General features: G+C 41.7%; 1 protein-coding gene across 4 annotated transcripts in view; it reads right to left on the bottom strand.

The window, feature by feature from the left end:
• PRR5 (proline rich 5) overlaps positions 1 to 15,769 on the bottom strand; it is a 117,011-nt gene that overhangs the window by 51,379 nt on the left and 49,863 nt on the right. For 2 of the 4 annotated variants that reach the window (XM_089770203.1, XM_089770197.1), the window contains exon 3: positions 8,813 to 9,075. In XM_089770203.1, the coding sequence (XP_089626329.1) occupies positions 8,813 to 8,943 (131 nt within the window). In that variant the 5' untranslated portion in view covers positions 8,944 to 9,075. The remainder of the gene's footprint in view (positions 1 to 8,812; positions 9,076 to 15,769) is intronic. The other 2 variants (XM_089770201.1, XM_089770200.1) reach the window with 1 other exon arrangement.

Below are 15,769 nucleotides of genomic sequence, written 5' to 3'. Positions count from 1 at the left end.
CATGTCTGAACAACTGCGGGGAGAAAAAAGGAAGGATTTTAGCACAGCACACCATCCTATTCTCCTTTGAAAAGTATTTTGGTCCATATAACTGTGAGTCACAAGAGCTGGGTTCTATTTCAGGATCTACTCCGTGCCACCTTGGCTAGCTTCTGGGCCTCAGTTTCCCTATATTTAAAGTGGGATAATGATACTTGCCCATGTCCATAAAGTGAATTAAGCTCAGGGGGTGTAAAATGCAATGTCAGAGTTGAGTATTATTATGAGAGCATGTGATTATTGTGGTTATAGAACAAGCTCTTCAAAATAATCAGTTTCACTTTCCTTCTCTCTTAACCCTACCAAGCACTAATGGAATTGCTAACTACAAAGTGAAACTCTTTCTATTTGATTTTGCACCTGATGAAAAGCCTCACAACTTGCTTGAAAATGCAGCGCTGACTCCTCCTCCCTAATCTGCAGAATGCATCTCTAGTCTACAGGTGGAACTCTCACTGACATTTCTGCACACCAAACATGCAGAATAGTAACAGAGCTCCATCGTGGTGCTACCAGACCAACCACATGGGTCACAGAGTTGAGTTTCACCCTTAGAATATCTGATGGAAAAGATCTTTAGAAAACTAAAAACAATACACACATCTCCGCCCCCCTGTTCCTGGTTTTACCACTGACTTATCAAGCAGTGTTTATCAGAACTCTGCATCTGATTGTCCTGCAGGTCACATCATACTGTAGTGTGGTGCAGGAGAAAAATCACAAGTTTCTGAGTTCTGGAAGGTAACGTTTGGAGCCGATCTGCGAATCCTAATTGTGCTAGTTTGTATTTGACAAAGCTAATACACAAGGCAGCACGTTACTTTGTAAAGCAGGATTGAAAGAGAAATGCAGACATAAAAACTCATTCCAAACTAGTGATGTGAACGAGTAGTCAACTAGACAACTAAGTGATAAGCCTAGGCTTATCAGTTAATCTAGTTGACTACTCGCATCTATATCAGAGAGGCAGCAAGGGGGTGAGGGGAAAGCAGGAGCTAGTGCTGTCCAGTACAGGCTCTGCAGTTCCCTTTTATCCCCAGCAGCCTCTGTCCACGGGAAGCTCAGACCATCTGTGGACAGGGCTGCTCCTATCCCATGCTGCTGCTTCTGATACAGAGGAAGCAGTGTGGGGTGGCAGGCAGCCAGTTTTTAAACTGACTCCCTTTGTGGACTGGCTCCCGCCGGGCACCCCGGGCTGATGCCTCTGATACAGAGGCAGAATCGCAGAGTTGCAGGGGGGGGGCTGAAGCACACTGGTTGCCAGCCCTGCCCCTGGGGACTATAGAATAGTCAAGTGTTCTATTACTCGATATCTAACATCCCTTGTCCAAACCAGCTGTAAACTCATCTGGACTTTCAGATGGTCAAGAACGTTTTTAAGTGTCCACACTATTGTTCCAGAGTCAGAACCAGGTTTGAGACCACCTCCCTAAAAAGGCACAATTACTATCCCGTCCTGTAAGTAATAACTCAGTTTATACCAGGGATTCACAAACTGTCAATCAGGACCCCAAAGTGGGTTGCAACCTCATGTTATTGGCGTCATTAGGACTGGATTAAGACTTGCTGGGGCCCAGGACTTAGGGTGCATGCATGTACACATGCATGTCAGTGTATATGAGCAGCACACAAATGAAGTAAAAAAATCCAACCAATCTTACACATTGGAGGTTGTTGAATAGACTACACATGTGTATGGTTTGATGGGACAGTTCCTTAGCTGGTGTACATCTATATAGCTCCACTGACTATTGCAATTTACTTCAGTTTCTCTCAGTCACTCTCACATACGCACATCCAGCTGGTCATCATTAGGAATGAAACCGAGGCTGGTAATGATTAAGTCTTTACCATCTGATAGCTGTTTGAGGACCTATATGACATTAACGGTAGCAATTACACTTCAGTTTGTAATGGACAAAATTATTCACATCACAAAGAGAGCAGGAGTTGGAAAGTCTGAGCTGGCTCCTGTTCTTCCCCTGTAAGAGGTGGGTGATCTATGGCTAGTTAAAGCACAGCTGCACTCTCTCTGCACAGCCATATGATTGCCAGTCTCCCTGGCTCCTAATTCTCAAGCCTGCTCCTGGAAAGACAGATGATTCATTGGGTGATCTTCTCTTCATCCAGTCCCCCACCTGACACCCCTACACCGTGACAGTTGGGCAGGCTCGCCATCAGGGGTTGGGGGGTTAAGGGGCAATTGTCCTGGGAGCAGAGATTCAAAGGGACACGGAGCTCCTTGCAGCTACCACTGCAGATGGCCAGGAGGCTCGAGCCTCTTTGAATTACTGCTGGAGTGCTGCTCCACAAGTCTCTGAGGGCTAGGGTATGTGTGCACATGGTGTGGTCTGGACATTACTAAGGGCTGACTATTCTCAGCTCCAACCCTTCCACCCCCTTCTACCCAGGGCCCTGCCCCTTCAGGGGGCATGGATTTGTGCCCCTGCTCACAACTTGCTCCGGGGCTCGCAGTGTCGGCCCTGCTGCAGCTGGGGTAGAGGGCTAGGTTTCCACTTCCTCTGGAGAGTGCTGCATACAAGCAGGGAGCACAGAACATGGGAACAGGAATGCATCCACAATTGTGTGAGCGTTTGTAGGAAGTGATAAGGGATTGGTGGATTGAGGTTTCCAGTTATGTAAAAGAAGAGCAAAAACTTATAATGTGCCCTAGTCAAGGCAGCAGCAGAGGAAAAGACATCCCGGGCCCATAAGTAGCTTATGCTACGTTCATGACAAGGCTGAATAGGTACTAGCAGCTTGTTTTTCACAAAATATAGCACTGCAGCAAGAACTGAAAGCCTCCCAGTAATATACTGTAAACTAGTGTGGTAGCACTGTCTAATCTGGGTACTGCAGGTTCTCTTTCTCTTTACCTGCCTCTGTAAAGTACCAGACTAATGAGCCCAAGTCATTGTTTCCTCAAACTGAGTCACGATGAGCCACAAATAGTAAAGAGCCCTATCTGTATCTGCAGAATCCATCAGTTTGAGAATCCAGATGTGGGAGATGGGAGAGAGGGCTGAGAAAAAAGGCAGGTCAGAAAGCAAGGCTCTTTCTAAGACAAAGAAGTTATGCTGTACTTAAGAAGTTATGTTGACATAGCCATGGAAAAATTCACACTCCGCTAGAGCATCACAGTAATACTGATCTAAGCCCTGAAGCAGACATGCAAGGCTGACACTTCCATCCACCTAATCTGCCATCTGGAGAGGCAGATTATTTACAGTGACAGAAAAACCTCTTCCTATGATGCTATGGAGACTTAGCTAGAGAGCTTTTGCCGTTCTACTGTAACTCCTATAGTGTAGACATGATCATACAAAATGAATAAAAATCCTGGAGAACACCAAATCTAGGTCCCTCAGTGGGTTTAATAGTTGGATATGCAATGCAGGTAAACATACAAGTAATAAGATAAATCTACTTGCTACAGGTTCCCTTGTAGTTTAAAAAGTACATTTTGTGCTGAAAATCCAAATATTTCTCCTAATGCCCTTGTCTTTTTAGCACATCAAAACACAATCTGAAGCTGACATACACACAAGTATATGCATGTGTAGAAAGATATTGAAGTGTAAGAAATGAAACAACGGTGAACGTAAAGATATTGCAACATGATTAGCATGGCTCTCCAAAGCTGTCCACTTGTCACTTTTTCAAGATAAACTCTTGTAATAATTTAAAATTATTTGTGTCCAAAACAAAAGACTAATCAAGCATTTCCAGCAGAATAACACAGGCAAATACACCATGGCAATGAAGACATATCACAAAAGACAAAGAAGCAGCATAGCTGTGAGCTGCTGAAGACAGGAATGTTTTTGACAGGAAGTCCATGCTGGCATATTTTGAAGACTTGCCAAAGGCTGCACTAATCTCTCTTAGTTATACATCCCAGTTACCACAGACTGCAGTACAGTGTCCAAAGAACACTCTGACTCCGTGGTTCTCAACCTATTTACCGTTGTGGGGCACATCCAATAGTATGGTCCTGAGGGTGTCACAAGGCTGCAAGTAGCCTGTGGGCTACAGCCTGAGAACCACTGCTCTAACTGAAAGGGAGAATGAACTGCTTAAGTATCAGAATCAGGAGTAGAAGTAAGGAGTTTTTGGCTCCCATTTATTCCTATGTTCAAACCCAACTGTCTCTTAAAAGTAGGTCTTGTTGAGGACTTGGAAGAAAGAGCTAAGTCAATACACATAATGTGTCTCTGAATAATTAGCCAATGTGGGACGGGGAAAATGTCTAACAAAAGAGAAAGCTTAGTACAGGTTGCTCTCTTGTCTAGCACCCTCTGGTCTGGCAACATCCACGGTCTGGCATGATTTTAGCTAGCCGGATGTCCACTAATCATGGGTGTGGCCAAGTTACTCCCAGTCCCATAAAATTTGTTTCAAGTCACCAGTCCCACGTTTCAGTGATCTGTGCTGTTATAGCTCTAATTTATCCCTAAATAACTTCTGAGAGCCCAGTAAGCAGCAGAAGTGTTAGTAATGCTGCTAGAAAATATTGACCTCCCATGGTTCGGCAAATTCTCTGGTTTGGCACCAGCCAGGTCCCAAGAGTGCCGGATGAGAAGTTCAACCTGTACTTTCAGTTTGATAGATTTGAGTTTCTTCCATTAGGAAAGCACTAGTTTAATCTGAAAAGATAGGGATTTTTAATTAAAGATACAACATTGCACCCTCCACTGAGCACTACTTAATGGCAAGTTACTTGCACAGCATATACCTGCAAAAACTAATTCATATTGTTCCTCATCATGTTTCTTAGCTTGGATTTACTGTTAATGTTGATTTCATTATTGTAAGAAACAGTTCCTCCTCCTTCACTGCTTTCTAATCCTTCAACTTGTCATCATTTTCTCTTATCTTAATGTCAAGCAGAATATATGTTCACTTTGCTATAGGATTTTCCCCAACAGAACCCAGCCAATGTTAGCCACTGATTAGGCAGACTGTGCCGGTTCAGTCATTAAGAAAACCTCTTTGGATTTGCTTTGCCCTCAGAGGGTCCCCCTTGGCTATCAGGCTAAAGATTATAAACCGCGGGTTTCTCATTCCAATCAGTTTAGTCAGTAGTCAGCCCTGTTTATGCTGCAGCAGAAAACAAGCAGTTGAAGACAATGGCTGCAAAAGCACCTAAATTATTTTAATCCCATGCAAATTTTGTGAGTGTTAATGAAGTATCATTCAATTATGCTGCTGTTAGTTGCTAATCAGCATGCGATGGCTGGTGAGTTGGTATTCAGAGTTTGTGGGGTTCATGGGAAAGCAGGTACAGAAGAGGCTGTGCCTACCAAGTCTAATTTGCTCAGTTGTGTGCAGAAGCTCAGCATTGGCTTCCTTCCATTTGATTTGACAGTCTCATGCTGTTTTATAGAATTTTAGCTAAGGAGAGGAAGGAAAATCCCTGCAGAGGATGACCCCTTGCTAGGAATGCAATGTGCCAGCAGTGAGCTGGGCAATGACAAAAAATGGAACCCAGTCTCCTGTCATTTGCTCTCACCTAGCTACAAAGAGCAGAATTCACCCTGTTACAAATACAATCCCAAGAACTTAAGCTGATGTCAACCCAGAAAACATAATGATGGAAACTCTGCTGGACAGCTACATTTTGGCATTGGAAGTAGCCACAGCTCTACCTCTGGGGAAGACGGGGGACAGCACAGGCTCAAAAATGGGTGACACAGTCAGAATAAGGTGTGTGGTGAGGCTGACTAGAGAGAGCACTATCTTGAGCGGCTCTCTTCTGAAGCTCCCACTGGCAAAGCTTATAGGGAACCTCAGGTAAAACTGTATGTCTGCAGTTCGCAGACACAGGAAAGAACCAGGGTTATTGTCTTTCCTTCCAAAGGGTGAGTTTTCTCTCATTAGCCATGAGCTTTGCTGGAACAGGGACATTCTGAGGGGTTGTATTTTACATCTCCCTGTATCAGTTTTACTGCGAATCAGGCTTAAAGCTGCTCACAAACACCATCCCCTCCTTGCCACCCAGACACAGCTGCTAAAATTAAGGGGGGAAATGGCAACTAATCTTTAAACATAACAGATTTTGGCTTGATGAGAGTGGAAGACATTTCTGATGCATCTTGTCACTCCCTTGATTAGCAAGAATATTTAACATTTCAATGACTGAAATAGCAGCAATCATTCTCCTGTAAGGAAGGCAGTGCATTACCATAAGTCAAAGGACACTGTCTGAAGACAGCACTTAGAAATATATTTGTTAAACAAGCCATTTCTGTTTTTCAGAAAACAACCACACCAAACACACAGACCCAAACAAAACCAAAATAAGCATGCATTTGCAAAGGCTTACAAAAGTGATTGGTCATTTTGGGTGACCCAAAGCTTAGGTGCCCGACTGGAGATGCCTTAAAAAAGTTCCCAAGTTCGGCATTTCAGAGATTGCTGAACAACTGCTCTCTGAATAACAGGCCCCCTTTTTGTCTCAGGCAGGGCACCTAAATGTGGAGTAACCCCAAATCACAGGTCACTTGAAAATCTTGCCCTTTTTTCCCTGTCACTTCTGAAAATTTTGAACAGATATCAGGGAATTGTTTCAAAGTATGAATAACCCATTATTGGGGCCTCAACTGTCCTGAGACGATAAAGATACATTTTAGAGTGTGTAGAATATCTGGTAAGGTAGATCCTTAAAGCCAAGATGAGATAGGAGCTGCATTAAGCTGAAAGAAAGAGCCACATTTATCCCCTTGTTTTGCTGCAGATATGGCCTTCTATTATTTAATATGAAATGCAGGGCCTGGACTTAGGCTGCAGTCTCTAAACTCACTCGTGTTTTGTAATATTTCTTATGACTTCCGAGCACCTTGGTACATGGAGACTGATGCTCACTCTGTCTGCAAAATTAGCTAGTATGGGACTTACAAGGCAGCAGTTCTACTGGTTTCTCCAGAGGGATTTCAGAGATGCGTGCTATGGAATTGCAGGATGCCAGTGTATGCACAGCAAAGGGAAAAATGTCCTCATGGCAAAAAGGAAAGGTCAATCACGGAGTCCACGAACTAGTAAAGAGACTACTCGTGTATGAATAGTTTGCACAATATGAGATGCACAGGAGATCTTGTCTCCTAAGCACAGATGGCAGATACCCATTGGTCATAACTGGAAAAGCCACCTTTTCCAAATTCATAAATAAATAAGTCTCACATGGTGCTAAACATGGTCCAAGAACAGCAGATACACCTAATGTGAACAGACATTCCTTTTCTCACTGTTCATGCAGCACCACAAGGTCCCTTCCACACTGTTCCCTAAACCCTTCCTATCCCAGTTTGCCAGGCAACCCTCCTCTCTCCAGTCTGACAACTCACTTCTCCCACAAGGCCCATAAATGCTAATCCCAGACAGTGAAAGCTGTCAGCACACCATTATAAAAAGCTCCAAGGACCATATTCTGTCACTCTAACTCACATTGACCAGTGTTTTACTCTGAAAGCAGCCTTACTGATTCCCGTGAGACAATGGGGGAAGTGAAGAGAGAGTAAGAGCGGCAGAATCAGATCTTGAATTAGCTCTCCCTGTGCATACTGGTATTATTTAAGATGCAAGCTTATCAGAGCCAGGACAGTTTCTCCTTTCTGTCTTATATTGTTAAAATGCCTCGCAAGCTGCTAGCTCTTAAAGAACTGATAATAAATACATGAGTAAACAAATAATAGCATGATCATAGTGACAGAAGAGGGGTTTTTTTAGAATCTTTTTTTGTACACCGACATAATCTTATTAGCTTCAGAGGGGTAGCCGAGTTAGTCTGTACAGGATAAACTTAAAAAACAACAGATAGTCTGATAGCACTTTAAAGACTAACAAAATATGTAGATGGTATCATGAGCTTTCGTGGGCACAGCCCATTTCTTCAGATGACCGGAGTGTTGGATGTCCAGAACCAAAAATAAGGAAGAAGGGGGGAAGGGAGGAAGAGAAAAAAAATGGGGGGCGGGAAGAGGCAGGGGTTGTTCAGTAATTTCTATCTTACGGTCAATATGTATCAGTGTTTTTTAAAAATATCAGTAACATTTTTCAAAGTACCCAATGCTCATTTTCAAATGATTGACTTAAAGCCAAGTTTTTAAAAGGTATTTAGGTACCTTGATTTTAATAGGAGTTAGGCACCTAAACACCTTTAAAAATTTGAGCCTGAGGCACGTAGTAGTCAATGTCTCAATTAAAGTCACTGAGACTAAGGCTCTTAAATGCCTAAGTCACTCAGTTCGGAAAATGTTCCTCCAAGTTACTGTTTTGACAAACAGTGATCAACATAGAATTCATACACAGAAAAAAGCAAGCTTTATGGATTATTTTCCCCCTTCCAAAACATATACAGAAAACACAGCAAAGCAGAACATATACAGACACTTTTAAACAAAACCAAATCAACCATGAACTAAAATGTCTATCAAAGTGAAAGAATGTATGTGTATGCTGGGACTTTGAAAGAAGTTCCTGCCTGTCAGAATGGAGCGTAGGATGAACCATCTTCAAGAGGGCTAGTTTATTTTTTTGGTCAGCACTGAGGAAAAGGTTAACAGTAGCCTCAAAGACTGTTCCCACCTGTTCCTAAATGGGTCTTTGGTTACACATAATACATGAATGCAGAAGCCAATATGGTGTTACATTTCTGAAATAAAGCATTGTTAGGAATAAACTATTCCAGACTGAAACAGAGAAAGAGATGGTAATTGTGGAATTAATCATGTCGGCTGCTGTCGGAGAGAGTAGAGGCTCCCAAGCAAGAACTTACCTGTTCCAGGTAGCGTTGGAGCAGGCCCGTCGCTGCTGGGTCCCCCGCTCATCCAAGGCTGCCTGCTCTCTCTTGCCCAGATCACTGAGGCTGGGCGAACTCATGAACTTCAACCTGCGAAGAGTCCTCATGGTCAAATGTGTGTTTGTGCGTGGCAGCTACAGATACACCATCCTTTTTACACACACACACACGCAGCTGGAGCAGCAGCAGCAGCAGCAGCAATACGAGCAGTTCTCTCCGTTTGTTGTTCAAAAAAGAAACTTAAAAAAAAAAGAAGAGAGAACCAGTCTCTAGAGAGCACACCTCTGCCAGCAAGAAAACAAACCTTTAATCAGATCAACTGTGACGTCATAAACTGTGGTTAATAATTTCTCCAGTCTTTTAAAAAAATAAAAACCAAACTTCTCACTGTTGCTTTAACAGTTTGCTGGGGCCCCTTTGAACCAGCAGCTGCCCAAAGTGAAAAGATTTCCCCTTTCCCCTGCTCCTGTGCACCAAAAATGAGGAATCTCATTCAATATGCTGCAAGCTCCACCTGTCATGGGAATTGCTTCTTTCCTCAATGATCTGGTTTTGAGGGTTTTTTCCCCACCCCCTTTTTCTTCACTCATAACTGGAAATGAAATCAGAGGGCAACGGAAAAAAACAAAAAACCAACCACCAATACTGACGCACCAAGACTTTATTGGAAAGTTTCATAACTGCCTATGTCCCACCACGTTAGAAATACTTACACTCAGGCACACATTCATGTACACACATGCAGTACAAACCTAGTGTTTGCCTCAGAGGCTGTTTAAACTGAAAGTGTCTGATAAGCCACAAGAGGGAGAGTATGAAAGAAAGAAAGAAAGAAAGAAAGAAAGAAAGAAAGAAAGAAAGAAAGAAAGAAAGAAAGAAAGAAAGAAAGAAAGAAAGAAAGAAAGAAAGAAAGAAAGAAAGAAAGAAAGAAAGAAAGAAAGAAAGAAAGAAAGAAAGAAAGAACACACCATTAAGTAGAAGCTGGTTCTTTTATTTTGAGGAACTTCAGAGGTTAAATAGAGTGAATAAGAAGGTTAACTATTTGGGATTTTTAAATTTTTTTAAACTGAAATAACAGCTTCACTATCCCCGGCATATCTAGGCTCAACAAAAGCCGCAGCTCAGTTATCTTGTTAACTTCAAAGAGAAGAACGTCCTGCTCTCTCTGATGCTGCAATATTAGTAAAAATTATTCGTTGGTGGAAGAGTCTAGCCAATGTATGACTTGATATTGCACCAAGATTTTGTTTCATATCACGAGGTATTTTTAATATAAGCACTGACCTATGTTTGTAACCAATTTCCTAAAAAAGGTTAGACATGCATCAGGTGAGCATTAGACAACTCTTGGGGCCATTTTCATGTAAGTAACAGATTACTCTGCAAACAGCCCAATTTAAACGAAAAGGACTTCTTGCAGGATATGATACTATTCAGAACATGAATAAAACTTTCTTGTGGGATAAAATTGCACAGAACATTTATAATTATTAGGGATGTTAAAATGTGATTAACTAAGTAAACATGTAACCACTGAAATTCAGTTATATGAGAGGGAGGGGGACATTTGACTCCCCAGAAACCAGGCATGAGAAGAGCCAGCTCCCACCAGCCTTGTCCCCCTTTCCCGCACTGATACAGAGACAGCAATGAGGAGGGCACCTCCCCGAGAGCCAACTTTTAAGCAAGCTCCCCGCACATACCGGCAGCCAGCATGTAACTATGAAGGTTAACCAATGAGCCCAGATTAATCATGTACTTCTACATCCCTAATAATTATTTGTCTCATTTGTTTTTCTTGTATATAAATGTCAAACAGATTAGATCTGTGAATACATGTTGAGCATATGTAGCCTTGGAAGGATTCAATTTTATTAGCAAGTGTCAGAAAACATCGATTTCATCGTACACATGCAAACGGATAGAAACATATTTCTATTGATTATAATAAAAATGTATGGAGTAAGAAAAATGCTACTTGAAACTTATTAGAGTTTGGTTTAAGGATATTTACATCATATATTTTGATATGTGATGTGACAATCTGGCTACGTCTACACTGGCACCCTTTTCCGGAAATGCTTAAAACGGAACAGTTTTCCGTTATAAGTATTTCCGGAAAAAGCGCGTCTACATTGGCAGGATGCTTTTCTGGAAAGCACTTTTTCCGGAAAAGCATCTGTGCCAATGTAGACGTGCTTTTCCGCAAAAAAGCCCTAATCGTCATTTTCGCGATCGGGGCTTTTTTGCGGAAAAGAAATCTGTGCTGTCTACACTGGCCCTTTTCTGGAACAGTTTTCCGGAAAAAGGACTTTTGCCCGAACGGGAGCAGCATAGTTTTTCCGGAAAAGCACTGATGATTTTACAGTAGATCGTCAGTGCTTTTCCAGAAATTCAAGGGGCCAGTGTAGACAGCTGGCAAGTTATTGCAGAAAACCGGCTGATTTTCCAGAATAAGTGGCCAGTGCAGACACAGCCATCTGTGTTTTAATGGTTACAAATTTTAATTTTTTGAATCTCAATATCTACTTCCATTAAATAATTATTCCTTGGCAAGCCCCCCATAATTTCCTACACCTGTAAACAACAGAAAAAAATGCTTAAAATAAACATTGATAAAATCCTTTAAATTCTGCCATGCCTAAGTATATGTATGTATGTCTTTAATAACAAATTAATGCGTCAGAGGAGTGAAAACTGATTTTGAAATTCACAGATGCCTTATATGAATCAGTCATTTGTAAGTATTGTCAAAATCTGGATTCATGTATTTATTCCCCACCCCTGCCCAAAACTGAGCTGAGCTCTTTGCGTACTGGCAGGGGAGGGAGAGGAGAATAAGACACTGAACAGATCACAGGGGAATAATATTTTATTTTGGGCTAATATTAGTTCTCAAGCAAAGACTTGGTTTAATTTTCTATTGGCTGCCCTTCCCGCCCCAACAACCTGGCATAGGGGAGATGGGTATCATAATGTATGAAACAGAAAAAAATCATTTTTATGACTACAGTTCTAAATCTAATCTACTTTTGTACAAAGACGTGGTTATTTCTACTCTGTTCCAGATGTTTAAACCCCTCAAACAAAAACAAACAGTCCACTATATATAAGGCAGCGAAAAGAAAACAAACACAACATATCACAGTATTCTAAGCAATGAGGTGACTTCTACAGCATACAAATCACTGAACTAAAACACATACAGTAGAGCCCTGTTTGTTCAGAGAGGATGAACATTGAAATTTATCTGGATGAACAAAGGGAGAAACTAGGTAATTTGTAATGAGGAGTTTTCTGGGGAGGTCGTTCAGCTAAGCATTTCATTACTCTTTTTAATGAAATGACTAGCTGATAACCTGGTTAATCTGTGACAGTATAATTCTGCCTTCTTTCAGTTTCTACTCTCCTTTGAAGACAAACATTTACTGTTTCTCAATCACTGTGAACTAGAGAGGTTTTACACAATGTGGATTAAATCTTTCTTGGAATGTTAGTTCTTTCTCCTTTCTTGACTACACAGGAAAAGCTTACAACATGCACATTGGCTGTGCTTGTAGAATAGCTATTAGCAATTCTCTTGATGCAAAGATAATTTTTAAACTCTCCTTTTAATTGCTCTTCATCTTTTTCCTTTGAATGCTCCACATGCTTACTTGAGTAATCTCAGTGTTTGTGATAGGTTTTCAACTGCATATAGGAAGTGCTGCTGCTAAAGGCAGTACGGGGCTTCACTTCAGATATACTAACTAACCCCTGGATACACGCTAACAGAAGGAAAAAAGCTCTCTCGTTCCGTAACTGCAAATTCCACATCAATAACCGAACTGCACTAACTTCTACCTCTCAGTCTCAATGAATGGCCTCTGCATCTGAATACTAAATCCAAAGTCTGTCTTTCACATAAACCACAAGGGATAAGAATCATTTCCACTTCCAGGACAGTTTTTTCTGTTGAGTAGAAGTGGGCAGGTTTTATTTACACTCCTCCTTCCTCCTATGCCACTAACATGCAATCTATGCCTCCACCTGACCAAATGTTGATTTTCAGATAAGCTACTTTGCTTTCAATGAAGACTACCTACACACATTCATAAGAACAGAAAGGTATTTAGCACTTACATGGCACTTTTCTCTCACAGAGCTTAATCGCTTTCTAAGCATTAACCGAGGCACAGAGTAGCTATTGTGCTTAAAAATTAGCCTCCTAGCTTACTTCTCAGGAGGTGCCAGCCCTATGTCCACAAGTCCTAATTCAGCCTGAAAGCCACTGGGAATTAAGGAACATTTATTATGCCCATTTATCCTTTACAATGAAGGGCACAGGAGAATGGCCTAGATCACACAGTGAGCCAAAGCAGAGTTGGGAATAGAACCCCAGAGTTCTAACTCCTAATCCTATACTCTTAACCACTGTCTTCTAGGCCATTATGCTGCATGCTAGGGAGAGTATAGTGCTGTCTGGGGTAAGGAGCAGAGAGGAAAGAAGGCAGAGTTAGGGGAGAGAGGAAGAGCTACAGTGCTCCCTGACTCTGGCTGCATCTACTCTTACAGTGGTGGGTAGACTACAGGCACGATGCACATACCTTGCAAGGCTCTAGCTGCAGGGAAAGGGTCCAGAAGTAGGGAACACTTTGGCAGCAGGGAGGCAGTGGGCAAAGGCTCAGCAAGGTGCTAGTGCCTTTTCCCACTGTCTCTCTCTGGTCAGAGCCTTTCCTCACTGCTGGATGCTTTATCTGCCGTGTGGAAAGACTCCGGCAGCAGACATGACACTGCTAAACATAGCAGTATAGACATGACAGGCACTGTCTGCCTCGGAGAGAGCCACACTGGTGCTTTGGGCCGGGCCTCACATGTGTAGAAGGCTTGACTTGTCTGAGCTGTGCCTCACCGTCTACACACTATTCATACACATGCTAGCTGGGCATGCAGTATCTGAACAGCCTACACACTGCTCTACGTGCACATGTAGCCTTTGAGATATAAATGCATTGGAGTGCTGCTATTGCTCTGCACCATCTTCCTAAAAGAGCAGCCCCTACATACCACTCACTTCCGACTAAATAGCAGGAAAATAACAGACTTTCCAAATGCTTAAGTATTGCACAGGAGTAGGGATGAGATCACCAAAACCAACTAGTGACACAGGAAAGGGAGGGGTGTTGCCATGGCTCCACAGTGAATAATCAATGCATCTTAAATACAGATAGCAACACTTGGCACTTAAAAGCTCCAAGCCTCTGAAGTACTTTGCAGACATTAATTAACTCAACCCTAGCATACAACTGTGAAGCAAGATTAAATATTATCATCTCTTTTTAATTCACATGGGACTTTGATCCAATGATTAAGTGAAGTGACCAGTGCTACACAGAAAGATGGCAGCAAAGTAGGAACAGAACCCTTGAGGCCACTCTCCTAGGGTACGTCTAGACTACATGCCTCTGCTGACAGAGGCACATAAAATAGGCTACCGACATAGTCAATTTGTCTCATCTGAGCAGACATGTTAAATCAACCACCGGTAGATCAATCGATACAGCAATCCACTGTCTAGAAGCCCCTATATCCATAGTGTCCAACCAGTTCTGCCATTGCTAAAGCAAACTAACCACACTCAATCAGCCAAATAGACACATGTGGCTAGGGGCTAGCATGTTGGACACCATGGCCCTATATGGTGTGCACAGTTGCTGCAGTCCAATGCCAGGGCCCTGTGTAGAATTGCAGTTTTTAAAATAAAATAAATAATAAATAGATAAATAAAACCCTTAAGTGCAACCCTAACATGCATCTATTTGTCAAGTATGTTAATTTGTGATTGAATGCTGTATTTTAATTATTATAGCATTGCCAGTTCCAAGGATTAAACAATCTTGAGGCAGCCCCCACCCATCCCCAAAAATAAAGAAATTTACTCTCAGTAATAAATACTGGGTTGTTTTTATTTGTCTTTCTGGGTTTTGAGCACAGTTTGGTCACATTTTTAGCTTCTCTGAACTACCAAAAGGAGGGGGGGGGGGGGAGGGCAGGGGGGGGGGGGGGAGGAGAGGAGGAGAAAAAGAAAGAAAGAAAGAAAGAAAGAAAGAAAGTTTTTCATATTACAATACTCCAGGAGTTGGGGCTTTTATAAACACTCCAAATATCAGAAGAAATAATGCATCTTAGCAACTGTGATTATTATGGGCCAAATTTCCCCCTCAGTTCCATGCAAGCCACCACACTGACAACATAACACAGCAGTGATATCTATATATGTATGGAAACATTTCAGAACAGAATTTGCTATGTCAGTTTTATTTTATTAGAGCATAGTCTTTTAAATTGAATATTAGCACTAGACTACAATATCTTTTTAATTAATAAAAATACTAATTTCATTTCCCCCACTTTTCAGAAGAGTTGTGGGTAGAATTGCCTTAGAAATGCTGATTATTCTTTTGAGTCCAACTAAAGAACAGATAAGTGAACTCCGACTCTTTAAATAAATAGTTAAAAACTCCACCAAACGCATTTTTAGATCTTATAAACCACACAGCCGAACTGAAAACATGTCTCAACACATGCCAAAGACGAAGAATTACTCTTTTTAAAAAGCACACTTCTTAAAGGCACAGTTTGTTTTGTTCCACCAACAGTTAGCACTTGATGGGAAGAAAGCTCCTCTTGGTAAAAAGAAGAGGGTAATGGAAGGAAGAGAGATGAGGAGAAGCACTGAACGCATCAATTATTTTGAGAAAATCTCTCCTTAATGATTCCTTGTTGGTAGGGGGAAAAAAAAGAATAGTTGAGAGTAAAGGAAATATAAAATGAAATTAAATTTGCAACCAATCAATGATAAAGAATCTGGAAATAAAGTCAGCTCACTAGAGCAGTTTCTGCTGTCATTTACTATAGCTGGTCCTAGGGTAGTAATAAAGTTCTACAGGAAAA

The sequence above is a fragment of the Pelodiscus sinensis genome, chromosome 1 (genome assembly GCF_052426305.1).
Source record: "Pelodiscus sinensis isolate ZL-2025 chromosome 1, ASM5242630v1, whole genome shotgun sequence".
NCBI lineage: Eukaryota > Metazoa > Chordata > Testudines > Trionychidae > Pelodiscus > Pelodiscus sinensis.
The sequence above is the reverse complement of the archived record's forward strand: the minus strand, read 5'-3'. Positions and strand labels throughout refer to the sequence as shown.